The 27,601-nt window shown below is 43.1% G+C and overlaps 1 protein-coding gene across 4 annotated transcripts in view; it reads right to left on the reverse strand.

Moving 5' to 3' along the window:
- Positions 1-357: 357 nt before the first annotated feature.
- Positions 358-27,601, reverse strand: part of CNBD2 (cyclic nucleotide binding domain containing 2) — a 56,540-nt gene continuing 29,296 nt past the window's right edge. For 2 of the 4 annotated variants that reach the window (XM_033094512.1, XM_033094514.1), the window contains 5 exons: positions 25,512-25,626; positions 17,529-17,706; positions 14,991-15,111; positions 5,821-5,984; positions 358-686 (listed from right to left, as the gene is read on the reverse strand). In XM_033094512.1, the coding sequence (XP_032950403.1) occupies positions 371-686; positions 5,821-5,984; positions 14,991-15,111; positions 17,529-17,706; positions 25,512-25,626 (894 nt within the window). In that variant the 3' untranslated portion in view covers positions 358-370. The remainder of the gene's footprint in view (positions 687-5,820; positions 5,985-14,990; positions 15,112-17,528; positions 17,707-25,511; positions 25,627-27,601) is intronic. The other 2 variants (XM_033094513.1, XM_033094515.1) reach the window with 2 other exon arrangements.

Raw genomic sequence — 27,601 nt, forward strand, 5'->3', positions numbered from 1 at the left:
ACCATTCCCTGTTGCCTCCCCAGGCCTTCTGCTATATTCCTTTAGCTGACCTGTGTGGCCTTGGAAGGCATTTGAGTTTGCAACCCATCTTGCTCACTTTGGGTTGAGCCCCGCTTTGCCTCCCCATCCATCTCATCAGATGAGACCCTCCCCACCCTGAGACCATCCCCAGTGAGACCATCCACACTTAGCCTACCGAACGTCCACTCACTCAGCCCCACAAGTATCAAGGGAGACAGTCCCCAGCTGCTGCCCCCAAACCTCTCTCCAGATCTACAGCTCAGCCCCCAGGAGCCCCCACTCCAAGCCCCACACCCCCATGGTGGTAATTCAGGAAACACGGTGGCCAACCCAGCATCCTTTATTGGGTCTAGACAAGGACCCCTGCATTCTTATACTGAGGCAGGAGTTCTTGGATTTTATACCGGGGTGCTATGATGGCTTGGACGACCCTCAGTGGGGGGAGGTACTTCTGGCGTGCCATAAAAATGGGGTAGCCTTTAGTTTTCTTGTGGAAGCTACACAAATCCAGCATCACAGACTTGGGGTTGTAGATCTGTTTCTTCTTGGGCCGAACTGGAGTGAATGGTGGTCGTTGGCGAGGCTCCACCAGCAGGCGCACCAGGTCCTTCCGGAAGATATTCCAGCTGTTCTCCATGAGGAACTTCTGACACATATCTCCATCGCTGAAGGTAAGGCACAGAGGCTGAGGTTCCCACGCCAGCCCCTCCCTGTGCCCCTGCCCCTCCAGCCTTGCCTCCTGCCACTCTTTGCCATCCCTAAACACCACGTGCTCCATCCCACCTCTGTGCCTGTTCCCAGTCTCTTCTCTCTGCCTCCTTTACCTTTCCACACTTCCCTCCCCTGGTCCTGTGCTGTTCCACGAAGTGGCTAGAGCCACATGTGGCTACTGAGCACTGAAGTGTGGCCAGTCTGAATTAGAGATGTGCTGCGAGCCTAAAATACACACCTGATTTCAAAGACTTAGAACAAAAAAAGGAATGTAGAATGTCTCATTAATAACTTTTATGTGGAAATGATCATATTTTAGATATACTGAATTCAATAAAACGTATTAAAATTAATTCCACCCGTTTCTATTTACTTCTTTAATGTGTTTACTGAAATTTTAAATTACATATGTGATTATTAGCCATCAGGGAAATGTAAATCAAAGCTACAGTAAGATAGCACTTATGCCCACTAGGATGGCTATAATTAAAAAGACAGTAAGTGTTGATGAGGATGTGAAAATATTGGAATGAGGGTTCAATACATCGCTGGCGGGAATGTAAACTGGTGTAGCCACTTTGGAAAACAGTCTGGCAGTTCTTCAAAAGGTTAAACAGAGTTAACTTATGACTCAGCAAGCCTACTCCTAGGTATCCCAAGAGAAAGGGAAACATATTTCCCACAATAACTTCCACAAGAATGGTCATAGCAGCATTATGCATAATGGCCAAAAAGTAGAAACAACCCAAATGTCCATCGTCTGATGAATGGTAAATAAAGTGTGGAATATACGTGCCATGGAATGCTATTTGACAAGAAAAAGGAATGAAGTATTGATACATGCTACAACATGGATGAACCTTGAAAATATTATACAAAGAAACCAGTCACAAAAGACCACATATTGTAAGATTCCACATATATGAAACATCCAGAACAGGCAAATCTATACACAGAAAGCAGATTGGTAGCTGCCTTGGACTGGTCATTGTGCTCTGGCTCTACTCTGCCCCTGCCCTCACAGCGTGAGAGGGTGGGACAAATGGAGGAGGGTGGCATGGGCTCAGCACTCACTGGCTTATTCACTTCTGAGACCACAGCAAAGGATGGGCGTGTTCAACTTCCATTGACTCACCTGTGCTCTCACCTAAGGAGGGAAGCCTAATAAATCACTATCAGATTAAAACATTCTTCTGGCTAGATTATATTGACCAGGGCCGAGTCAACTTTGATCCATAGAGATCAAATTAATAAAAAATCCAGAGGTCAGAGTGGGCCACAAGCTAGTAGTATACCAAAGTCAGCTCCTACGACTTCACGAGAGCTGATTGTTGCATCTCTTCTCAACTCCATGTTCAGTGACATCAGGTTGGTAGCTCAAAACTGGCCATGGTGGGATTGTGCACACCACAGAAACTGGCATACACTTCAAATCAAGGTTACCTGCCACCTCCGGTTGTTAAACATTCACCAGCACACTGCTGGAGAGTCTCCACTTTAAAAGTTCCATTATCTCCAATAACAACAACAATTTCTTACATAATAACAATACTATCTGACCTAGCATTTACCATGTGCCAAGCACTTTACATTTGTTGACTCATTTAATCCTCACCACCACCTTATTTCACAAACACTGAAACTGGGGCTCAAAGAGGCTAAGGGACTCACCACGTTCTATGAGAGGACAAGCAGGTCTTTACAGATTTTTAGGGGTCTTTTTTCCAAGTTAAGACAGACAAGATTCTATGTCACCTCCTGATGCTGAGGGTCCTACTGATTTCTACGTAGTATAGTTTTTCACGAAACAGGCTAGCTCTTTAGTTCCAATCCCTGCCTCACTTGGACTGAAAGTTTCATCTGTCCTTGCAGGCTGTACAACTTCAACCCGATTCCCCCTAATCCCCATCCTCGCCGGGCAATCCCAGCACTAGATCCCACTCTGTGCTTTGGTTTTTAGGCTCCTCTTCACTTTGACTCTTGGAGAGGCCCCTTCTTGTGAACTCAGCTATTGATCCTATTTTCCACGGTACTCTCTGTGTTGTGCAGGGTGAGAGGTTTCAGGGTATCTTGCCCATGGCATTCACAGGACAGGTGTCTCAGCCACTGACTGCGTGATCTTCAGGATGTCATAGTCCCTTTCCTAGGCCTCACGGTCCTCAATTAACACATGGAGGGTTTGAGCTAGATAATGGATATGATTTCTGCCTGCTTTAGCAGCCTAAAAAACCATGAGTTCAACAATTAATGAATACGCCAGAATTCAACCTGTCAGCATTATGGATGCCTGCAGCAAAGTGCTGACTGAGCAGTACAGATGCTGAACGCCCAAACGTCTGCCAGCCTCAAGTCTATGTAAACCTTTTCTGCATTTCAATTCAACAGACATAAACTGATCCCCATCATGTGCCAGGCATTATGGGAGGAGCTAAGGCTCCTTAAATCCTTCCTTGGGTAGGTGGCTCTGAATAGCCATTTTCTATATTGATAGGATGGAGGAATCAGAGAACTGTGGTATCTTTGAAGGGCAAGGAACCACCAGTGTTTCCCAACTTGCTTTTCTCACAAAACTGCCCCAATTTGGGCCATATCTACAGATTATCTGTTCTTTACTTTACTAATGATTTTTCTTAAATCTACTAGTTTCTTTTACTTAAATATTTACTTTGGCTTTGTTCTAAGCAATAAGATCTGTCAGATGATGGGTTTAATGAGCTGTAAAAGCTAGTCACGTTATATTTCTAATTCACACTAGAATAAATACATTTGTGTTAAAACTAACAATGTCAAATCGTGTGCCACCTAAAATCATCTTGTAAACCTTCTGTGATTATGTTCCAAACTTTGGGAAACACAATCTAGTCTCATTTTCTTGTTTTGCACATTGGAGTCTGAAGCGTCGAGGAGGGGAAATGACTTATCCCTATAGATCCCACATCAAATCTTTTTTTGATGCGCTTATGGGACACGGCCGCAGTAACTCGACAGAGCTGCTTGACTTTACTCCTCTTTCTCTACCAGGAATCACTTGCTTCGCACACCTGTCAGCAAAACCAAGTCTGATCACAATATCACCACCAGAAAAGAAAAAAGGGGAGGACGTAAAATTGTACAATCAGTATGATCCCCATTAGGAAACTTTGTGTGCCTATTTGGCACATGTCCACGTGGAAAAAAAAAACTAGAAGGAAATACACAAAATGCTAATTGGGATTGTTGGAGAAATGCAAATGATCTTGGTTTTTGTCTTTTAAATGTTCAGCATTTTTCCGCACTGAGTATGCCCCATTCAGTCAACATTTATTGAGCACCTACCAGGTACTGGACGGGGGCGAGAGATGACAAGCGGATAAAGCCCTTCATGATACAATGAATCAAGTGGTGGCAAAAGAACTGTACAAATTACACGCCTCCCAACAGCTATAATACAACATGTACAACCAGTGACAGAGCCGTGGAGGGAGCATGGGGAGTGTACAGAAAGGGGTACTTACCCCAACCAGGGATCAGTCAGAAAAAGTTTTCTGAAGGAAATGAATCTTAAAGAATAAGCAGGAATTTATCGGAAAAAGAGGGGCAGGGTTGGGGGATGACAGAAGGGCCTGCACTGGCAAAGGTGCGTATGAGCAGGATCCACGAGGTGATCTGCCTGGATTGTTGGAATGGGTTAGAGGTGGCAGGAGGTGCTGCAGGGGAGTTGAGGGGTCAGACTATGAAGTGCCACTTATGTGGCATTGAGTCTGCACTATATGCTATAAGCAGTGAGATACCACTGAAAGGTTTTAAGCAAGAATGTAACACGGCCAGATTAGGGTTTTACCAAGAGCACACTATGCAGAAAAAAATCTGGTGAGGGGGAGACTGAGGCAGGGGGACCTGTTGCAGGAGTCTAGGGTGGGGGTGGGAAGCATGTCACCCAGGGAGGTGAATAAGATGAAGAAAATAGTAGGACTTCATTTATATTTATCTTTGTCTTATTCTTTCTAAATATCTATTTTTGTATGTTTATAATGTACATGATACATTATTAGTACAGCAATATATAGATATAATAAGTAAAAATAAATTAAATAACATGTTATTTGTATTACATATATATTGTTAGAGAAAATATGCTCAAACACTTTTTAGTAAGAGTATGAGATCAACATAGTTTTTTGACCATTGTTGTGGGCAATAGATTAATTTTTACATAAAAAAATTAGATTTTTTCCTACATGATAAAAGTATTCACTCTGGAAAATTTGGAAACGAGAGAAAAGTAAAAAAATCTTTTATTGAATCTTATAATTTATTTTTTAAATATTATAAAACTAATATAGCATCATTACCAAAAACTTGAAGAATAACAAAAAAGATCCATTTGAAACATTACTACCCTGACCCAACTTTTACGAAGTACCTTTTTTCCCTCATTATAAAAGCAATGCATACTCACTGCAAAAAACAAACATAAGAAGAATATATAACTAAAACTAGAAAGTCCCTTGTGGTCCACCTTCCAGAGAGAATCTCTCTGGCATAGTCATTACCACAGCAATTACCATTTTTGCTTATTTCCTCCTACATTTTTTCCACGTAAGTGTTTTACAAAGTCATACTCAGAGTAGACACATAATTTTATACCCTGGCCTTTTCATTATCATTACATTACCCATTTTCCCCTCCTGCTGTAGAACCATTAAACTTAGGATTTTTAATAAAATAGTTATAGTCTATCAAGGGAATGGACCATAATTTCTAAACTATCCCCTTCGTGTGACACGTGTGGGTGGTGGTTGCTTTTCTATTGTGAATATGGCTGCTCTGAACATCCTAATGTATGTAGTTTTCCCCATAATTTAGTTATATAAAGATATATTCACAGGTGGACATAGTTTCAAAGGGTAGGAACAGTTTTATGGCCTTGGGAACATGATGCTAAAATTATCACCAAAAAGATTGAGCCCTTTTAGAGTATAACAACAACTACCAGTGTCATTCCACCCTTGTCAACATTAGGTCATTCTTTTCTGTCTTTTACTAAAATAATAGGTGAAAATGTGTTCATTTGATTTGGTGAGGTGTACGCACATATCCAGTACTGACCTGGGGTACTCGATCTTGAACTTGGACAACTTTTCTGTTATCTCGCTATCCATCAGTTCACAGAATATTTCTTTCCTCACCCTTATCACCTCCGTTCCCAGGCTCACTAGGATCAAGGGCCGAGTGTCTTGTTGGTTCTCCGGGAGGAGGATCTGGTGAAGGCCCTAGAGAAAAGAAGTCGCAGAAAATTCTACCTCAGAGGCCATCCACTTCTATCAGATTTTCGAGATGGGAAAAACAAGACCCCAAACAGGAAGTGAACCCATCTGAGGTCATTCAGCAAGTGAGGGGGAGAAGTCCAGGGCTCCTTTTGCTACATGACATTGCATCCTCTGACGCCTCAAATGAGAAGAGCCCTCCAGGCACTTTGTCCACATCGTACCTCCAGGCAGCAGGCTCTCCAAGAATCTCACTCAGACAGTTGCTCTCCAGAGGACAGAATTTTACAAGTTTTCCCCAGTGTTCTCACCTTTTCTTTGTGCCAAGTAAGCCCTTTTTTCTCTTCCTTAGGACTATGAGGAAAATCAAATAGCTAGAGCTAGTCCTCCTCTCTAGACCTTCCCTTTTGGAGCCTCCACACCCTCCCCTATCCTTTGCTGCAGGTCTTCGCTCACAAGTGCATGTTCCTGCTGAGCCTCAATTCTTTCTCCGTCCCGTACCGACTTTCGGGGCCAGTGGCCTCCTCTCTGCAGTTTATGATGTTCCTTTGGCTCCCTGGCATGGATTCTTATTTGGTTATATCTGGAGGGGGGATGGAGATCAACAGGCATACCTGCTTGTTCTACACAGAGCGTAACCCATTTTGAAGAAGAGACCCTGAGATGGGGCAAAGCTGGGACTAGAACCCTTGTTGCTGAATGCTCAATCCAGTGCTCACTCCTCAGCCTCGCAGCGATTAATTAAGATTCAGGTAAGAAGGGAAGTGGAGATCAGTGCCCTTCTGTCTTGGGCTTAAGAAGAAAGGAGGCCACAAACCAAGAGGTCTGTTCTATGGAAGCCATGTGGGATTGGAAATAATCCCGGCTTCAGAAGGAAGATCCCATTGATTACTTGTTATGTAACTTTGGGCAAGTTACACCTCCCTGGGCCACTGCTTGCTCATTTATGAACCGGAGGTGAGACTACCTGCCCATGTCTGTGAGGGATTCTGAATTTGAGGGATGTGAAGTGGTGTCGTGTCCAGCATGAAGAGGGTTGTGGGGAGCGAGGAGGGCGGCGCTGGGTTAAGAAAAGACAGTAGCCAAGAATAGAGCTTAAGTGCGAGGGCCAAGGGACCAGCAGCTCAAAGCCTGGGCTGAGGGGCCTACGCATTAGCTTTTATTAGTTAGGTGGGGAAGCAAAGGAGATAAAGCTTGTCAATCTCAAGATCTGTGAATTCCATACACTATAATAGAAAACTGATTCAAGCCAATCACCCTTGCCTGCAGGCAGCTGCACCATAAGTCTCAGGATGTTTGTACTTTCCCGAGAGACAAAACCTATATACATATGAATAGATGGAGAGCACATCATTGAATCTCTTCCCCTGCAGGTTTTGGGAAGGAATGCAGCCACAGAGGCAGAGGCTTTTCTTAGCCTGGGGAAGGTGGGGGGCTCTGCCCACCTCTAGGAACCACGTGGGTTCCCTTGTTGGTCCCCACTCAACTGCACCTGGTTTGTGTTGTCCCCCACATGGGGAATCTTACTCATCATTGGCTGAGCAGCCATCTTTTTGGGGCCAAACAGGGAGACATGAGGTGCAAACACAAAGGTTTAGCAAAGTCCTTGAAAGGATCTGTCTCACAGACTCTCCTTTCTTTGGGGGCAAGTACAAGGCGACAAACGGGTAGGCTGCTGCGTGGCGACAAAGTAGGACTTGGAAGAGCTGCCCCTCCCACCACCATTTGGGTTCTAAACCTTGAAGTCTGACCATCTGCAAACTCTTTGGTGCTCTGAGCCCTGGCCTTGTCTCTCCTTGGTAAGACTGGAAGGGAGATAGATACGTTATCTTTTTCACGAAGCTGTTGAAGGTCCAAACAAGATGGTGTGTGAGGACCTTCTGGGAGACAAAGCACCTCACACGTCAGTTATGCTCAGTATAGTGGACATGATGGCCCTTCTAACTAGCGCCAGGTCTTGCACAGAAACCAAAATGGCTGCCCTTTAGCCAGTTCCTACTGTGTGGTGAAAATATACAATATATATATAAATTTAATCTTCCCAGGCACGCCAGGGTATAGGGATTATCATCCTCAGATGTGGAAAATGAAGCTTAGGAAAGGAAATTTACTTGTCAAACGTCATACATTTTGTAATTACAATATAATGATGAAGCGAGAATGATGATGGTAATAGCACCAGCTAACCTTTATTGAACAGTCATTAAATTCCAGCCCCTTGTATGATGTTCACGTATATTAACTCATGCAACCCTCACAATAACCCCAAGAGGTGAGTCCTACTACTATCCTCCTTTTACAGAGGATGCTGCTGAGGTTAAGAAACTTGTCCCACATCACACAGCATGGAATCAATAAAGCTAGGATTTGAACCCAGATGGTCTGTCTTCAGAGTCCATACTTTTAACTACTACAGTACGTGAGGAAATGGAGGCACAAAGAGGTTAAGAAATTGCCCAAGGACAGAAAGTGGTGAAGCCAGGATTGGGACCCGGTGACCTGTTCCAGGTCTCAGAACGGCAGGGCTGATCCAGCTGGCACTCCTATCCACCTCTAATTCACCCCCCTACACTCCAGCTCGGGTCAGGCCCCTTCTCTGCCTAGATCCTTCAAAGAGCTTCCTAAAGCAGCCAGAATAAAATAAAACTCATTGCAGCCACTAAGGCCTGGGCCATCTCACCCTTGCCTGGCTCTTCAGCCTGGCCTCATGTTGCCCCTGCCTTGTTTACTCTGTTCCAGCCATACTGCCCTCTCTTCCAGTCCCCTCAACATGCCAATCTCCTTCCCACCTCAGGCTTTGAACTTGCAGTTCCTCTATCTCTTCCCTCAGGTCATCCATAGCTTGTTCTTTCCATCATTCAGGTCTCAGCTTAAACATCACCTTCTCAGAGCAGCCTTCCTTGACCACCCCATTTAAGAAGCCTGCTCCCCCAAACTCAGGTTTCTATTCTATTGCTAACAGTAATTTGCAACTTTCTATGTGTGTTCGTTTATCTGTTACCTATCTATCCCCAAACTAGATTGCAAACCCCATTAGTGCAGGAATAATGTCAGTTTACTTGCCACACTGGTACCTTGTGCCATGCGTTGGAGCATGCTAGATGCTCAAGAAATTCTGCTGAATGAATGCCCAGAACATTAGAGTTGGCGGCTCATCCAGGGGAATTTCCTCATTTTCTGATGAGGACACAAATTTAGAGAGAGACAGTGATTTGCCCAAGGCCACACAGCCAGCTAATTAGAAGCAAAATGAGAATAAGATACCCCCACCTCAGTATGTCATCTCCTTTCTGCCCTGCCCACGGCCTGCCTTACTCAGTATGGACAATTTCTGAGGCCTCGACCTGCCTGTTCCCTGGACAGGCTGATTTCCCTAATGCCTCCTAGCTCAAAACCCGGGTCTCTCTACTCGAGGACCAAACCTTTGCTTTTTCGAGGGCCAACCCAACTCCATCTCCTGCTCCCAAGACAAAGAAAGTGTGATCTCTGGCAGGTGAATACAGTAACAGCTGTTACCATTCATTCTCCTACAAATCATTCTCCTACAAATAAAGCCAGGTCCTTGAAAGCAGGGAAAGTGTGGGTCTTACCAAAGGTACATCATGAGACATCCACAACCATTTAAAAACAGTCATGTTAACAAATACTGTGTGGGGCCTTCTACGCACTGGGCCCCGTGTGGTGAACGAGGCAGTCGGGTCTTTGCTCTGAGCCCTACCCAAAGCCTGGCAGATCTTCCTCGAGAATTCAGTCCAAAGTCCCTATTCCGACATTGCAGGCCTTCTGCTGTATGAATCCTGTGGTTCTTATTCCATCTGACACAGCCTCCTGCTCCTCTCACCACCTACAAAACTGGGTAACATCTTCCTGTCCTCTGGTGCCTCCATTCTGCTCAGAGTGCCAAACTCCTGTGCCTTGCCATGTGCCAGGCTGCATTCAGGGGCCCAGGGGCCTGGGATCTGGCGACCTGTGTTCAGTCCTGGGCACCTCACGTGGAAACAGTGACATGAGAAGGCTGGAAACTACATCACATGAAGACTGACTGAAGGAATGGAGGATGTTTTGCCCGAATAAGAAAATAAGTAACAGGGCATTGGCACTGGGCCCGGCTCCATAAATGCTCAATGAAAAAGAAAACAGCATTCTTTAAATACCTAGGGGCCATCACATGGCAAGGAAGCTGATTTCTTCCATTTTGTTCTTGGGGAGTGGGGTAGGGTGGGGAAGGAACTAGTTAAAAGTTGCAGAAGGCAGAGTTTTACAGGAGACAAGGAAATGCTTCCCAAGAGCTCGAAAATATTCCACTGGCATTGACCGAGGGCCATGAGAGGGCCTGGGGCTCCGAGACAACACTGGGCTGACTCTCCTACCTCCCAAGACACACAATCCACAGGGCAGAAGCATGAAGAGCCCACCACGACACAGGGTGAGAGGGCATAAGAGGCCCCTGCAGACACTAACATGTCTGGGGAACAGTGGAAAGGGCATGTGAAAGGAGCAGCTTCCTGACTATGCCCACCACACACAGGGCCCCAGAAGACAGCCCTCCTCAGGCAGACTGAGGCCCACTGCTGCTCTCCAGGAAGCCCTCGTGCCCTCTCCATGCTGCTCACCCTGCCACCCAGCTCCAGCACCTATCACTCAGCTCCTACAACAATCAACTCACCGCCACACTTGTTTCATCCACATGTCCCCCTCCACTACTGGATAATTATTTTTTTTAATAGACTGTATTTTTTAGACTTGCAGAAAAATTGAGAAGCTAGTACAGAGCTCCCATATAGCCTGCACCCAGTTTCCTATTATTACCATCTTACATTAGAATACCTTACAATTAATGAACTGATATTGATGCATTATTAACTGAAGCCAATGAGTTATTTAGATTTCCTGTTTTCACCTAATGTCCTTTTTCTGTTCCACAATCCTATCCAGGATACAAATTACATTAAACTGTCATGGAACTTTAGGCTCCTCTGGGCTGTGGCGGTTTCTCAGGCTTACCTTGTTTATGATGACCTTGACAGGTTTGCAAAGTACTGGCCAGGTATTTTGCAGGATGCCCCAGTGTTAGAATTTGTCTGATTTTTTTCTCATGATTAGACTGGGGTCATGGGTTATCGGGAAAAGAACCACAGAGATAAAGTGCCATTTTTTATCACAACATGTCAAGGAGACATACTAGCGACATGATTTATTACTGTTGATGTTGGCATTGATCACCTGGCTGTGGCAATTTACAGGTTTCCTCACTGCAAATTTATTTATATTTTCCCCCAACACTTCCTTACTTCCTGGCACTACAAAATACTCCAGGCTCCTCTTGTCTATTTCTTGCCCTAGTCCTAGAATCAATCATTTCCCAAGGAGCCCTTGTTGCTTTTATTGAAGAACGGTATTAGAAACCACGATATGGGTGCTTGCTGTGCTCAATGCTATAGGCGTGTCAAATACATGTATATAAACATGTATCTTTTGTGACAGAGCAAACCATACCTGTTTATACATACATATATTTATACATATTTCTACATGTAACCATCTGTATCAATATTTAGCTAAACATGAATGCATACTGATGTCCCCAACTCTAATCCATTACCACATGGATCCTTCTAGCCTCCTGCCCTTGCTTATCTGTAAATTTCCACCCCAATGGTGAGAAACTTGTCTCTTACCATCTACCATTCATTTACTTATACTTAATTGATTCATTTCAGTATACAGGTATAACATTGTCAGAATTGTTAATTCATACATCCATGGGAAACAGCTTTATCAACTAGAGTACAATGCTCATACGCAGTTCCTTTTGCTTTTAATCTTACAGACCTGACATCTCCAAATATTTAGGTCAGCACATTTTTCTCCCATCCCCTTCACTGAGGTTGTTTCATGCATCTGCAGTATCCTTAGATTCTCTTGTCATAGTATGTATTCCTTCCTGGGATAGCTGTGGGGACAGAGCCCCAAAAAGCAGTTTCCAGGCTCTCGGCCTCACATAGAAAGGTGCTGGCTCAGGTAGTAAATGGCCATCGACTGTGATCAAGTGGCCAGCAGCTGTGGCTAGTTGGCCGTCAGCTGTAACCAGTGAGCCATTAGCCATGAATATAACTGCTGTGGCTAGGCTAGTAAAAAAAAGAGAAGAAGGGGGAGCTAGCAAGAAGATGGTGGCTGAGTCTGCAAGCGGCACAGTGAGGGTTGAGAATTGTGGTGCTCCTGGTTCCTGTTTCTCCAACCCAGCCGCCAGCGAGAGTATAGAGATATGACTCCCCTACCTATGGCTCCGTGGGTGTTCCTTTTTGGCCTCACCATGTCCTGCGTTCTTGTGTGGGGGGCATGACCGGAGACCCCACCTGACACCCCGCACGACACTTGGCGAAGTCGGCAGGATCCCCTGCACTACACATGGTGCAGCGAGCAGGGTATGGTGCCGGCCAAAGTTCTCCAAAGGACGGTGGAGCAGTTTGTGAGTATAAACACTCAGTCTCAGGAAGACCAGGAGGAGCAGCTGCCTGAGAGCTGGACTCCGTGGAGGGGTGGGAAGATGTGGACGGTTCCCCAACCAGCAGAGGCCGGAGAAAGCAAAGGTTGTTGCGGTCCTGTGGGCTGGGAAGTGCTTGCTGAGGCAGCCCGGATGCAGGACTTGTAGTCCCAGGAGGAAAGGCTTGCTGAGTCCTCCGTGGGAGCTGAGGGTGAGGTCAAGGTCATCCCTCACCCCCAGGACAGCCCTGGTGAATGACTATGGACTATGGGGAATTGCCTTCCATCCCTAATTTAATGGACAGCTTGACTGTTTGGGAACATACCACCATGTAGTGGAACTGGGGGATGTTTGCTTTTGTGTCTTGACCGGCCACCATTGAGAATATGTAAGCACCTTGACTGTGAGCCGCTATTGTTCCAGTACGGTACCCTGAGAGGCCCAGAGAGAGTGGCGGTGCCCTGAGAGGCCCTGGCTGTGTCCAGGAAGCCGGGCTGTGCCCAGAGAGAGTGGCGGTGCCCTGAGAGGCCCTGGCTGTGTCCAGGAAGCCGGGCTGTGCCCAGAGAGAGTGGCGGTGCCCTGAGAGGCCCTGGCTGTGTCCAGGAAGCCGGGCTGTGCCCAGAGGGAGTGGCGGTGCCCTGAGAGGCCCTGGCTGTGTCCAGGAAGCCGGGCTGTGCCCAGAGAGAGTGGCGGTGCCCTGAGAGGCCCTGGCTGTGTCCAGGAAGCCGGGCTGTGCCCAGGGAGAGTGGCGGTGCCCTGAGAGGCCCTCGTGTGCCCGGGGAGACTAGTGGTACCCTAAGAAGTCCAGGAAGTCTGGCTGTGCCCAGGAGTACTGGTGGTGCCCTGAGAAACCCTGGCTGTGCCCGGGGAGACTAGTGGTTCCCTAAGAAGTCCAGGAAGTCTGGCTGTGCCCAGGAGTACTGGTGGTGCCCTGAGAAACCCTGGCTGTGCCCGGGGAGACTAGTGGTACCCTAAGAAGTCCAGGAAGTCTGGCTGTGCCCAGAAGTACTGGTGGTGCCCTGAGAAACCCTGGTTGTGACCAGAGAGCTTGGCTGTGTCCAGGAAATAGCATTCACCTCCAGGTTCCTCGCACAGGGCCCCTCGCGGAAGACGCTTGTCGCGTAGATTGTGAGGCGAGAGCCTGTAGGGGTGGAGTGTGGGGACAGAGCCCCAAAAAGCAGTTTTCCAGGCTCTCGGCCTCACATAGAAAGGTGCTGGCTCAGGTAGTAAATGGCCATCGACTGTGATCAAGTGGCCAGCAGCTGTGGCTAGTTGGCCGTCAGCTGTAACCAGTGAGCCATTAGCCATGAATATAACTGCCGTGGCTAGGCTAGTAAAAAAAAGAGAAGAAGGGGGAGCTAGCAAGAAGATGGTGGCTGAGTCTGCAAGCGGCACAGTGAGGGTTGAGAATTGTGTTGCTCCTGGTTCCTGTTTCTCCAACCCAGCCGCCAGCGAGAGTATAGAGATATGACTCCCCTACCTATGGCTCCGTGGGTGTTCCTTTTTGGCCTCACCATGTCCTGCGTTCTTGTGTGGGGGGCATGACCGGAGACCCCACCTGACACCCCGCACGACAATAGCCCTGACTTCCTAGATGATTTTTTTTTTCATTTGTACAAATTACATACATTAAGGTTCACTCTTTGTGCCGTAAAGTTCTATGGGTTTTGACAAATGCTTAATGTTTTTAATCCATCATTACGTTATCATACAGAATAATTTTACTGTCCTCAAAATCCTGTGTGTTTTACCTGTTCATCCTTCCCCCTGAACTCCAAACCTCTGGCGACCACAGATCATCTAACTATCTCTACAGTTTTGCCTTTTCCAGAATGTCATAGAATTGGAATCATACAATCCATGAAATGAATGGAGAATATTTCTCCATTTATTTAAATCTTTAAATTCTTTCATTATAGTTTATAGTGTTCTGAATATGGATCCTGAACACATTTTGTTCGATTTATACCTAAGTATTTCGTTTTTTGGTGCTATTGTAAATCGTACTGTGTTTTTAATTTCAAATTCCAATTGTTCATTGCCTTATCCCTGTGACCTTGCTATAATCAAGAGGATTTTGTTAGTGTTTTTGTTTTTATTCTTCGGAATTGTTTATACAATCACGTCATCTGCAGACAAAGACACCTTTATTTTTCCTTCCCAATCTGCATGCATTTGATTTCCTTGTCTTATCTCAGTGCACTAGCAAGGCCTTCCAGTACAATGGTGAACAGGAGTGGCGAGAGGGGGCATCCTTGCCTTGTCCCTGAATTATTGTAAAGCAAGTCCCAGATGTCATATCATTTTATCTGTAAATATTTTTACATGTATCTCTTAAATATAAGGATTCTTAAAAAACATAACAATGATCTGATCATTTTAAAATGATCATATCTAAAAAAATCAATAATATTCCTTTCTGTCACCACAACGAGTGAGGTGTTTTTAAACATTTACTCTCACGACTTAACTCCGCCCGCCCATCACGTCACACGCTGCATCATGACCGAGGCTCTCTGCACACTTACAATGACTTCTCCTTCTTCCACAGTGTGGATCTTGACATAGGCCCCCACTGCAGCCTCCACAGGGAGATCGCCGTACTTGGTATTGATCATGGGACACTTGATCAAACGAGGACGCCTGGATCTGAAAGGTGACAACTTGTTAAAAAGAACTCATTTGTAACACAGCCAGTTTGTGAGGCTGTGGGTAATCAGCCCCAACCCTCCGGCATATGGAGCTCTCCCCTGCCCTTCTCCCAGAAGGTGAGAAAACAACATCAAGCACGAGGAGAGACTGTGTCAGGAATTAGAGAAGTTTAATGGGGGGGAGGACAGACTTGGAACGGAAGATAGGACCCCTCTAAACACCTGAAGGCTGTTATGTGGAAGAAGGAGGTGAAGATCTCACGCAGCTGAGCTAGGTCTACTGCGTGAGAACTCCAGGCTGGCTACTTTATGCTCATCATGAGGAAAGAATTTCTAAGTCAGAGCTGTCTGAAAATGGAGCAGACTGACAGAGAGTAAGCTCTGTGCCCCTGGGGACACAACAGAAGCCGGGGCTCGTCTTCTTGACAGGAAAGCAGAGAAGAAATGGCTTTGTGTGTTTGTTTACAGAGACAGGTTTCCCTGGGTGGCCTGGAGACTCTATACTTTGTTCATGTTGAGGCTGATTTTACACAGGCAATGCTGTTGTGATCTCTTTGGTCTCAGGCGAGGGAGAAGGTTACACTATTTGGATTAGAGGCAGGGGAAAGACTGTTTATCAGCTGAGACTATAGCTGAACTTAACCAACACATAAATAAAGCAGGCTTCTCTTCTCACCACCCTCAGGACATGTACATCAGTGGCACATGCCCAGCAGGTCCTTTATTTGTCACTTCTGGGTCTAACCTGTCCCTTCTCCTTTATTGACTTTGTCATGCAGGGTGTCATGCGAGGTCTCAGCTCCCGCTCCCCACATAAGAACGCAGGATATGATGAGGCCAAAAAGGAACACCCACGGAGCCATAGACAGGGGAGTCATACCACTATAGTCTCGCTGGCGGCTGGGCTGGGGACACAGGAAGGAGGAGCTACACGATCCGCAACCTGCCATCCGCTTTCTCTGCCAACCAACCAACCCCTTGCTACCTGCATTCTGCCTGACGCTCCTGCCGTTGCCAGAGGGATTTTGGTCCCAGTTATGGAAAGGAGTCAGTTGGTTGGCAGACAGAAAAGCGGACAGCAGGTCGCACGTCGTGTGAATCCAGCCTCCAGTGAGACTCTAGTGGTATGACTCCCCTACCTATGGCTCCGTGGGGGTTCCTTTTTGGCCTCACCATATCCTGCGTTCTTATGTGGGGAGCGGGAGCTGAGACCCCGCAGGCCGCCCCGCATGACAGACTTACAGCAGAGAAACGGGGTCTGCTCCATCTCTAACTACAGAAGAACGGGGATTGGGATTTCAAGCACTGGGTCCCTTGGGAAGAATGTCCACCTGAGATAAACACCACTCGGAAGTCATGGGATGCTCATTATGGAGGCGAGCAGGCTGGGCTTGTTCGTAGGCAAAGGACTAGGGAAGTGGCGCTCTGGCAATACGGAGATTGGGACCCTAATGCCATTATCAGTATCGCTGTGATCTTTCTGTTTCAGATTTAATGGGGGATGGGGCTGTTATGTTGCTCTGGGCCCAGCCTTGGGCTGCCTCTAGGCTGGTGCCCACTGCGTCCTTCCCTGTTATTCGGCCTCACTGGGCTGAGGCAAAACTGCAGCCCTCATTGTGCATCCATCTTGTTTCCATGGCGACAATCGTACCCAATAACAAGACTGAGCACTAACAAGCGGCTTGGGCTGGAATCCTGGCAGCCACTTCCTACCTGTGTGACCTCGAACAAGTAACAATCTCTCTCTGTTCAGGTGTTTTCTCACCTGAAAAATGGGAGTGATAATCGTAGTACTTACACTTACTTCATAGGGTTTTTGTGAGGATTAAATTAGATAATCCATATCAGAAACAGAGTATTCCATAAGTGTTAGCTGTAGTTATCATTATCTCATTTAATTGCTGGTTTACAACCTCAAGACTTAGATACTGCTATTATATACAGACAAGGAAACTAAGGCTTACAGAGGTCAAATCCCTTGCCCAAGGACGCAGAGCTAAAATAAGTGGCCAAGCCAGGATTTGAACCTGGGTTGGACTTCAAAGCCCAGGCTCTTATCTACTGCCTCCCTTAGATGGGTAGAATTTTCTAAGGAGGCTGAGAGTCAGAAAGGCCCAGTGACACACAGAGTATCCGAGCTGGAAGATGTGTCTTGCCCTTCTTTCTCAAATGGGTTCCCTGAGAAAGGAAGTAACTGACCACCTAAAGTGGCCCTGTAAGTTAGAGGCAGAGAATGCAGCTCCTGGTTATCAAACTTAGCACCTCTCTAGGCTTCCTTCCCCCATACCCCAACTTTTGGGGGTGGAGCTAGTACCTCTGTCCCCTCCCCAGCATTCCTGACCTTCTGCCCTGTAAGTTATGTCACCCTTTTCAACCAGAATCTGGATCCTTCTATCTGCCAAGAGCTAAGCTTACTTGATCTTTGCGCCCAAAGTCCTTGGGAGACTATTTTCTGAGGTATTAATCTTCCTGCTGAAGCTGGTCCCCTGTTGCTCCCAGGCTTTCTGGAGACGCAGAAGTTTCAGAGAGCTAAAGTCCTGTACAGGATATGATTTTATCCAGAATTTCTTAAATCTCTCCACAGTAGGAGGTTCTGTTAGAGAAAAGACAAGAAAACACAATAACGGGTCTTTGTATATGTGAGCGTCGTGGTGGTGGCGATTGGAGGTATATCACAGTCCCCTGCCTAGCTAGTCCGGTGCCTGGGGGAAGTTAAGAAAAACAGAAAAGGAAAACACTGTGCCTTCTTTCCATGTATTGTCCCTCCGTGTCAGGCCCTGAGCTGGAGCCTTTACATCCATTACATCCAGACAAGTGTCACTGGCCTCATTTAAGAGGTAAAATGAGCAGCAGTGAGTTTAAGTCACCCAGGCAGGGGCTGAAGCTTGGATTTGAACTCAGGTCTACCTGATTCAAAGGTCATGTCTTTTAGCAAGATCGCATTTATCTGGGCTTTCAAACTGCCTCTGGGGTAGGCCAGCAACTAAAGATAAGTGGATGCCCAGCCACAGAACCTTGCACAAGTAGGACTAATGTAAGAAATCCAGATAAAAGTATCTGCTATCACCTAGCACAGTTCCCAGCACATAGCAGGCCCTCATGAGAGTTAGTAACAAGTTCTCCAAGAGAATATTACTCAGGAATAAAAACGAGTAAACCAACTACCCCAAAACACTGTGCTGAGTGAAAGGAGCCAGATATGAAAGAGTACCTACTGTATGATGGCATTTACATAAAACCCTAGGGAAGACAAATGTACCTTATACTGATTGGTGGTTGCCTAGGGCCCGGGGCGAAGGGTAGGGATCGAATGGGAAAGGGCACAAGGAAATTTTTGGGAGTGATGGAGCCTATAACTTGATTCTGGTGGTTGCAACAGATGTAAGTTTGTCAAAATTCATTGAACTACACATTTTAAATGTGTGCATTTTATTGCATGAAAATTAAACCTCAATAACGATTTTAAAAACAGATCTCCAAGTGTTAGAATCAGCTATTAAAATTAATGTTAGTAGAAATAAGTCTACAAGCTGCAAAAAGAATAGGGCCTAGATTAAGAGAGCACATATAAAAAGGCCTGAGTACAACCTTTTTGGAAGGCATTTTGGAAACATCTATCAGCATTTTAGATGTGCATACACACTGGATTAATTACTTAATCCAGTAATTCTAAGAATGTATCCAATACGTTTCCTAGCACAAGGATGCAGAGATAAACACCAGGAAATTCACCACAGGAAAGTAATAGTGAAAAATTGGAAATAACCCTAAATATCTATAAAAGACAATTGGTTTAATTAATTATGGTATACCCACATAGTAGAATAAAACTTGGCTATTAAGAAATAGATATCTAAACTTCTGATTCCAGCCGAATGGACTAACACAGACTAGATTTACTCTCCCACCTGAAACTACTAAAATATCAGGCTACAAGTACGAAAAAGTGGTTTTCAAGACAAGGGCCATCAGGCCACAAAGAACAATGATTCCGGAAAGAAAATAAAGAGGTGAGCCATATTTATTGCCCTAGCTTATGCCTGGAGATTTTCTAGGACGCAGTGCAGGGAAGGGAAACCCAGTGGTCTTTCTGAATTGATAAGATAGAATTGAGACTCCCAGGGAGAACAAAGCAGTTAGGGGTTCACAGGGCAGGGTACCAGGAAGGAGAAAGCTGCGAAAGAACTTTGAAGATCTCCCTTCAAAGTTGAGCTTCCCAGCTGAGCACTGAGCAGCACATGTACGATGTTAGGAAACCACCAGTGGTCGGCAGCCTCTGAGATGGTCCCCACAATCCCCACACCTCCTGGTATTCACACATTGTGTAATAGCCTGCCATTAAGTGTGGGCTGGACTTGATTCTAACAAATAGAATACAGAAGAAGTAATGGGATGCCACTTTGGATTAGATTTAAAAGATTGTAGCTTCAACCTTGGGCCCACCCTGTGTTGCTCTCTCATTCCTGGTGGGGGAAGCAAGCTTCCATGTCATAAAAACAACCCTGTAGGGACTCCCATGAGGCGAGGGACTAAGGCTTGCAAATACCCATGTGAGTGGGCTCGGAAGGGGCTCCTTCCCAACCGAGGCTTCAGATAAGACCACAACCCTGACAGACAGCTCTCACAAGAGAGACAGTTCTCACAAGAGAACTTAAGCCAAAGGCATCTGGCTAAGCCATGCTCAAATTCTGATCCACAGAAACTGAGAGATAGTATTTATTCTTTTAATTCAATACATTGTGGGATAATTTGTTACATGGTAATAGATACTAATATAGTACCTGAGACTGGGGAAAGAACCATCCAAAATAATTAGAAGTATAAATCATCAGAGCTCAGAGAGGACCAGAAGTAGTTCCCATTCCCAATAGCTAGAACAGAAAACCTCTCAAGTCACGGGGCACTGTGATATATTCAAAATGGTTTTGCCTTATGAATGGGGCAAAATTTTCTCTAGATTGAACACTGCTCTGATCCCACCTAACAAAGCTTAAATGCCAGTCTCCAAAAGATCAAAATATTTCCAAATAACTTAAATGCATCCCAGAACAAAGCTCAGGAATATTTACAGGAACAAAAAAAAATATGTAGCATCCAAAATGCAGTTTCTAGCATCCTGTGAAAGATTACCAGGCAGGCAAAGAAGTAGGAAAGTATGAACCACATAACAAGAAAAAATGACTTGAAATTGACCCAGAATTGACCCAGAAGACAAAATTAATATAGGACATTAAAACAGTAATTATAATTATATTCAAAGTGGAAATTTTGTGTATATTAAGCAGAGACATGAAAGTTATAAAAAAGAGACATAAATCAAACTTCTAAATATGAAAACTATAAGGTCTGAAATGAAAAATACACTGGATGGGATTAACAGCAGATTAGACAATGCAGAAGATTAGTGAACTTGATGACATAGCAATAAAAACTATCCAAAATCATAGAGAGAAAAAAGACTAAAAAAAAAAAAAAATTAACAAGCATTAGTGAAACAACTTCAAGCAGTCTAATATACTTGTAATTAGAGTCCCCAAAATGTAGGAAAGGGAAAGGCAGAAAAACTTTTGAAAATTAATGGCCAAAAATTTCCAAATATGATGAAAAACATAAAGCCAAAGATCCAAGAAATTAAATTAACCTCACACACAGAAAGAAACATGACAGAAAGTATCCCAAGGCACAACATAATCAAATTGCTTAAAACTACTGGTACAAAAAAAAATTTTAAGTCACCCAGAAAAAAATGCACATTATATACAGAGGATACACAAAATTATACAAAGAGGTTATACAAAGATAAGAATGTTGGCAGACATTTTATTGAAAACAATGCAAACTAAGGGTCAGAGTTTAATATATCTTTAAAGTACTGAACAAAAAAATCTGTTAACCTAAAATGCTATATACCCAGTGAAAATTTCTTTCAGAGGTAAAAATGGAATCATTTTCAGACATAGAAAAGCTGAAAGAATTCATCACCAGATGTTCTGAACTATAAGAAATGTTAAAGGAAGTACTTCAGGCAGAAGGAATGGTACTATGGAAATCTGAATCTATACAAAGAAATGAAGAACATCAGAAATGATAACTACATAGGTAAATACAAAAGTTTTGTTCTCATTACTTAAGTATATTTAAAGGATAATTGTTTAAACAAAAGTAATAACCATGTATTGTAAGGTTTTTAACATGTGAAAGTAGAATATATCACAATAGCAGAAAACCTGGGAAGGGAGAAATGGAAGTATACTGTTATAAAGTTCTGATTCTACAAAGTGGTATAATATCACTTGAAGGTAGCCTGATAAATTAAAGATATATACAATATATTATAAAGCCACTAAATAGTACAACAAGGAATTATAGCTAATGAGCCAACAAAGAAAATAAAATGGAATCATACAGAATAATCAAAAGATGGCAGAAAAAAGGAAAAGGGGAATAAAGAACAGATGGAGAATAGATAGGATAAATAAAAAATAACAGGAGGGTATATTTAAACTCAACCATAATCAATAACAACATTAAATTGTAAATGGTTCAGAAATCTCAATAAAAGGCAGAGATTGTCAGATTGGATTAAAAAAAAAAAGCAAGAACCAACTACATGATGCCTCTTAAGAAACCCACTTTAAGTATAAAGACGACATAGGTTAAATGTAAAAGGATGGAAAAAGATATACCAAACTAATATTAACCAAAAGGAGTGACTAAATTACTATCAGAAAAAGTGAGTTTTAGAGCAAAAAATATTACCAGGGATAAAGAAGTTTATAATGAGTAGGAATTCAATCCTAAACATCTATATACCTAATAAGAAAACTTCAAAATACATAAAGTAAAAACTGGTAGAAATGCAGAGGAAAACAAATCTACAATTGTACTTGAAGATTTTAACAACTGTCTTTATTAATAATTGACAGAAAGGGGTGAAAGGGTGGCTCAGTTGGTTAGAACGCAAGCTCTGGGAAACGGGGCTGCCGGTTCGATTCCCACATGGGCCAGCGAGCCGCGCCCTCCACAACTAGAATGAAGTCAATGAGCTGCGGTTCAGCTCCCAGGTGGCCAGATGGCTCAGTTGGTTGGAGCGCGGGCTCTCAGCCACAAGGTTGCCAGATGGACTCCTCGACACCTGCAAGGGATGGTGGGCTGCACCCCCTACAACTAACAACGGCAACTAGACCTGGAGCTGAGCTGTGCCCTCCACAACTAAGATTGAAAGGCCAACAACTTGACTTGGAAAAGTCCCGGAAGTACACACTGTTCCCCAATAAAAAGTCCTGTTCCCCTTCCCCAATAAAAATCTTAAAAAAAAAATTGATAAAGAAAGTAGACAGAAGATCAGTAAGGATATAAATAACTTGAACACTATCAACCAATTTTACCTAATTGACGTTCATAGAACACCGCACCCATTTCCAAATGCAAATGGAACATTTACCAAGACAGACTAAGTCTGAGACATGAAACAAGTTTTAATACATTTAAGAGGATTCAAGTCATAAAAAGTATGTTCTCTTAGAAATGAGTAACAGAAAGATAGCTGGATAATCTCCAAATGTTTGGAACCTAATAACACCACCCTAAATATTCAATGGGCCAATGGGTTCTTTTCTTTCAAAAAGAAATCAAAAGGGAAATTTAAAACTATTTTGAACTGAAGACTATGAAAACACAACATATCAAAATTTGTGTAGAAAACCCTAAAAATTCCATGATAAAACTTTTGGAGTTAATAAATGAATTCAGCAAAGTAGCAGGATACAAAGTCACCACAAAAATCAGTGGTATTTCTATATACTAACAATGAACAATCTAAAAAGGAAATTACAAAAACGATTTCATTTACAATACCATCAACAGAATGACATACTTACATAAGAAGTAACTTAACCAAGGAATGAAAAACTACAAAACACTGCTGATAAGGAAGACATAATGAATGGAAACACATCCCACGTTCAATGGATTGGAAGAAAATATTGTCAAGATGTCAATACTACCCAAACAATCTACAGATTCAATGCAATTCCTATCAAAAGCTCAGTAACTTTTTTGCAAAAATAGAAAAAACCATCCTAAAATTCATTAAGAAATCTCAAGGGACCCCAAATAGCCAAAACAATCTTGAAAAAGAACATAGCTGGAGGACTCACACCTACTGACTGATTTCAAAACTTACTACAAAGCTACAGTAATCAAAACAGTGTGGTACTGGCATAAAGACAGACATATAGACCAATGGAACAGAATAGAACACCCAGAAATAAACCCTTATATATATAGTCAAATGATTTTAGACAAGGGTACCAAGACCATTCAATGGGAAAAGGACAGTCTTTCCAACAAATGGTGCTAGAAAAAGCAGAGACCCAGATGCAAAAAAAATGAAGTTGGACCCTTATCTAACACCATAAAGAAAGTAGGCAGAAAATCAGTAAGGATATAGATAATACAAAAATTAATTCAAAATGGATTAAAGACTTAAATGTGAGATCTAAAACTATAAAACTCCTAGAAGAAAACATAAGGCAAAAGCTTCATGACATTGGATTTGGCAATGACTTCTTGAATATAAACCAAAGGCACAGGTAACAAAAGAAAAAATAGACAAAATGGACTTCATGAAAATTTTAAAATTTTATACATCAAAAGACAAAGTCAATACAGTAAAAAGGCAAACCACAAAATGAGATAAAATATTTGTAAATCCTATGTCTGATAAGGGATTAATGTCCAGAATATATAAAGAACTCTTAAAACTTAACAAAGAACAAACAACCAGATTTTAAAATGGGGAAGGGACTTGAATAGACATTCCTCCAAAGAAGATAGAAAAATGGCCAACAAGCATTTGAAAAGATGCTCCACGCATCACTAATCATTAGGGAAAAGCAAATCAAAACTACAATGAGATACCACCTTGTGCCCATTAGGATGGAAACATTAAAATAATAACAAGTGTTGGTGAGGATGTGGAGAAATTGGAAACTTTGTGCATTGTTGGTAGTAATGTAAAATGTGTAAAACACAGTAAGGTAATTCCCCAAAAAATTAAAAATAGAATTACCTTCTGATATAGCAATTCCACTTCTGGGTATACATTCAAAAGAAAAAAAGAGTCTCAAAAAGATATTTGTATACCCATGTTGTACACCCATAGCAGCATTATTCACTACAGTTAAAACGTGGAAGCAACTCAAATGTCCATCGACAGATGAATTAATAAGCAAAATGTAGTATACATGTACATACAATGGAATATTATTCAGCCTTATATACTACAACAGACAAAATTTGAGGACATCTTGCTAAGTGGAATAAGTTGGCCATAAAAAGACAAGTACTATAGGAGGCCACTTACATGAGGTACTTAGAGTAGTCAAAGTCACAGAGACAGACAAAATGGTGGTTGCCCGAGGCTAAGGGGAGGAGAAATGGGGAGTTACTGTTTAATGGGTACAAAGTTTCAGTTTTACAAGATGAAGAGTTATGGAAATGGATGGTAGTGATGGCTGCACAACATGATGAATATATTTAATACTGCTGAATTATATGCGTAAAAATGGGTAAGACAGTAAATTTTATGTTATGTGTATTTTACCACAAAAAAAAACACACCATTTTACCATTAAAAAAAAAACTGGGGAAAATAATTCATGGGATGCAGCTTTTTTCTGTGGTGGATTGGAAGCGGAAAAGAGAGAAAAAATAATTGACAGGAGAAGAGAACTGACATTTACTGAGCACCTACCGGGCCCCATGCCTACATGATCTCACTTAGTTTTCCTAATAACCTGTGTGATAATGACAGTGAACATCTATGGACTATATACTAATGCATCCAAGCAGTGTTCTGAGAGCTTTATACATTTATCTGCTTAATTTCATAACACGTCTGAGGTACGGACCATGATTAACATTTTATAGACTCTAAGGGTATCGACACAGGGACACAGAGTGACTTGTCTAGAATCAACCAACCAGCTGGTAAGAAACGGACGCTGGATTCAAATACAAACAGTTTGGTTCCTGGGCCTGTGCTCTTAAGCTCAACATTATCGGGATGATGCGAAGTCACTCAGCTCACGCAGCTAATCAGTGGGATGCAAATCCAGCTCTGTCTAGTTTCAAAGTCTCTTTTTCCTACCCTTTCCCTGGGAGAACCTGAAGCAAAGGGGAAAGGCTGAAAAAGAGGAGCGGGAGAGGTGGGCCAGAGTACAACCTGGCGGGGCCATGTGGACCAGGTTTCCACAGCTGGTAGAAGAAGAGATCAAACCAGACAACCTGTCAGGTCTTTCTAGCTCTGGATTTCTAAGACTCTATGGATTGGGAACTGGAAACCTGAAGGCCAGGCGCCCCCTGCTGTGCTGCCAGATGTGAACAGCCACTTACCCTTGAGGTGGGTCTCTAGAGGTCTGTCGTCTATCAGCTGCAGATGCTGCCAGATCCACTTATAGTAGAAAGGCGAGGCCCCAAGGTCTATCAACCGCAGGACTTCACAGCTGCCCTGGACATGTCAAGGGACAAAGCAAAAGGCTTAACCCCCTAGGCTCTAGGCAGGCTAGGCTTTGAAGATAAGCTCTCTGTACCCCCTTTTGTTTTACTTGCTTAACGAAAGTGGTTTCAGGTCCCCCACCCCTTTTTTAAAATGACAATGTTATCTACTTATAAAAAATTCAAATAGCTGGCTGGCCGGGTGGCTCAGTTGGTTAGAGCGCGAGCTCTGAACAACAGGGTTGCCTGTTAGATTTCCACATGGGCCAGTGGGGCTGCGCCCTCCACAATTAGATTGAAGACCACGAGCTGCAGCTGAGCTTCCAGAGGGGCAGCCCGATGGCTCAATTGGTTAGAACGGAAGCTCTTAACAACAGGGTTGCCAGTTCAATTCCTGCATGGGATGGTGGGCTGTGCCCCCTGCAACTAAGATTGAAAACGGCAACTGGACTTGGAGCTGAGCTGCACCCTCCACAACTAGATTGAAGGACAACTTGGAGCTGATGGGCCCTGGAGAAACACACTGTTCCACAATATTACCCAATAAAATTTATTTTAAAAAAATTCAAATAGCTAAAGAGGTATGAGAACTAAATACAATGCTGGCACTGGAAATATAATCACCATTGTGGATGATACTGGGACAACTGGTGAAACTGATTATGGACCGTAGATTATATGTTATATCAATATTAAATTCCTGGATTTTACTGTATATATATATATATATATATATATACACACACATACATATATATATATATATGAAAATGTTAACAATTAGTGAATCCAGGTTAAGATTCTACAGGAGTTCTTTGTACTGTTCTTGCAAATTTTCTATAAATTTAAAATCATTCCAAATTAAAAGTTTAAAAAACTATTCAAACCAAACAGAAGAACATAGAGAAAAATAAAACAATGTTAATCCTAACATCCAGAAATAACAAGTAATAACATTTTGGTGCGCATTATTTCAAACTTTTCCCTATAAACATATAAGATATCCGTGTACAATTTTTCACAAATTAGTCCATTTATGTAAAACAGACTTTTGTAACCTTTATAAAAACTCAGTAATACATCAAGGACATCTTTTCATGATAAGCAATATTGTTCTACATTATTGTTTTTAATGATTGCTTATTATTCTATATATTCCATAATTGACATAAAATTGAAAATAACAAATATTCAGTTGAGCAAAAGACACGTAACTGATAATTCCATTTATATGAAGTTCAAGAACAGGCAAAAGTAATCTACGATGACAGAAGTGAGAAGAGTGATTACCTTTCTGGGGGGATTTTTTTCTGGGAAAGGGAATAAGAGAACCTTCTGAGGAGTTGGAAATGTCTATCTTGATTTGGGTGATGCTTATACAGATGAATACATATGTAAAACTTAATCAAGCTGTACAGTTTCGATTTGACTTCTTTATTGCCTATATGTTATAGCTCAAGAAAATATTTTTGAAGATTAATATTTAGTTGTTTCTAATTTGTCAGTATGGTATATAACTCTAATTTTGCTCAGGACAGCAAAATCCCCAGTTAAAACAACTCTCCACCTTCCCAGACTCTCCATCAGTGGATGGGCAGTGACCCAGTTCTGGCTAATGCAATGTAAGGGGAGGACTGACTGATGGATAAAACTCCCAGGAAAGCTATGGTTGTCCTTCCACCTTCCCTCCACCTGAAACGCAGATGTGATGGCTGGAGGTGGAATAGCCATATTGTGATCATCAGGACGAAAGCCATAAGTTGTGGATGATAAAGGGAGAAGCTAGAAAGGGCCTGAATTCTGGAAGGCTTCCTAGAACAGCTCTTCTAGCCCTGGATTGCTTAATTCTAGGCTCTCTACTGCATGAGAAAAATAAATTCCTATTCAGTAAGCCACTGCAGTTGGGTTCCTGTGACTTGCAGTGGATAGCAACTTTAAGTGATAATCTCGTACAGACATCTTTAACGCCTAGAGTGGTTATTAAGGCA

The sequence above is a fragment of the Rhinolophus ferrumequinum genome, chromosome 23 (assembly GCF_004115265.2).
Source record: "Rhinolophus ferrumequinum isolate MPI-CBG mRhiFer1 chromosome 23, mRhiFer1_v1.p, whole genome shotgun sequence".
Lineage (NCBI taxonomy): Eukaryota > Metazoa > Chordata > Mammalia > Chiroptera > Rhinolophidae > Rhinolophus > Rhinolophus ferrumequinum.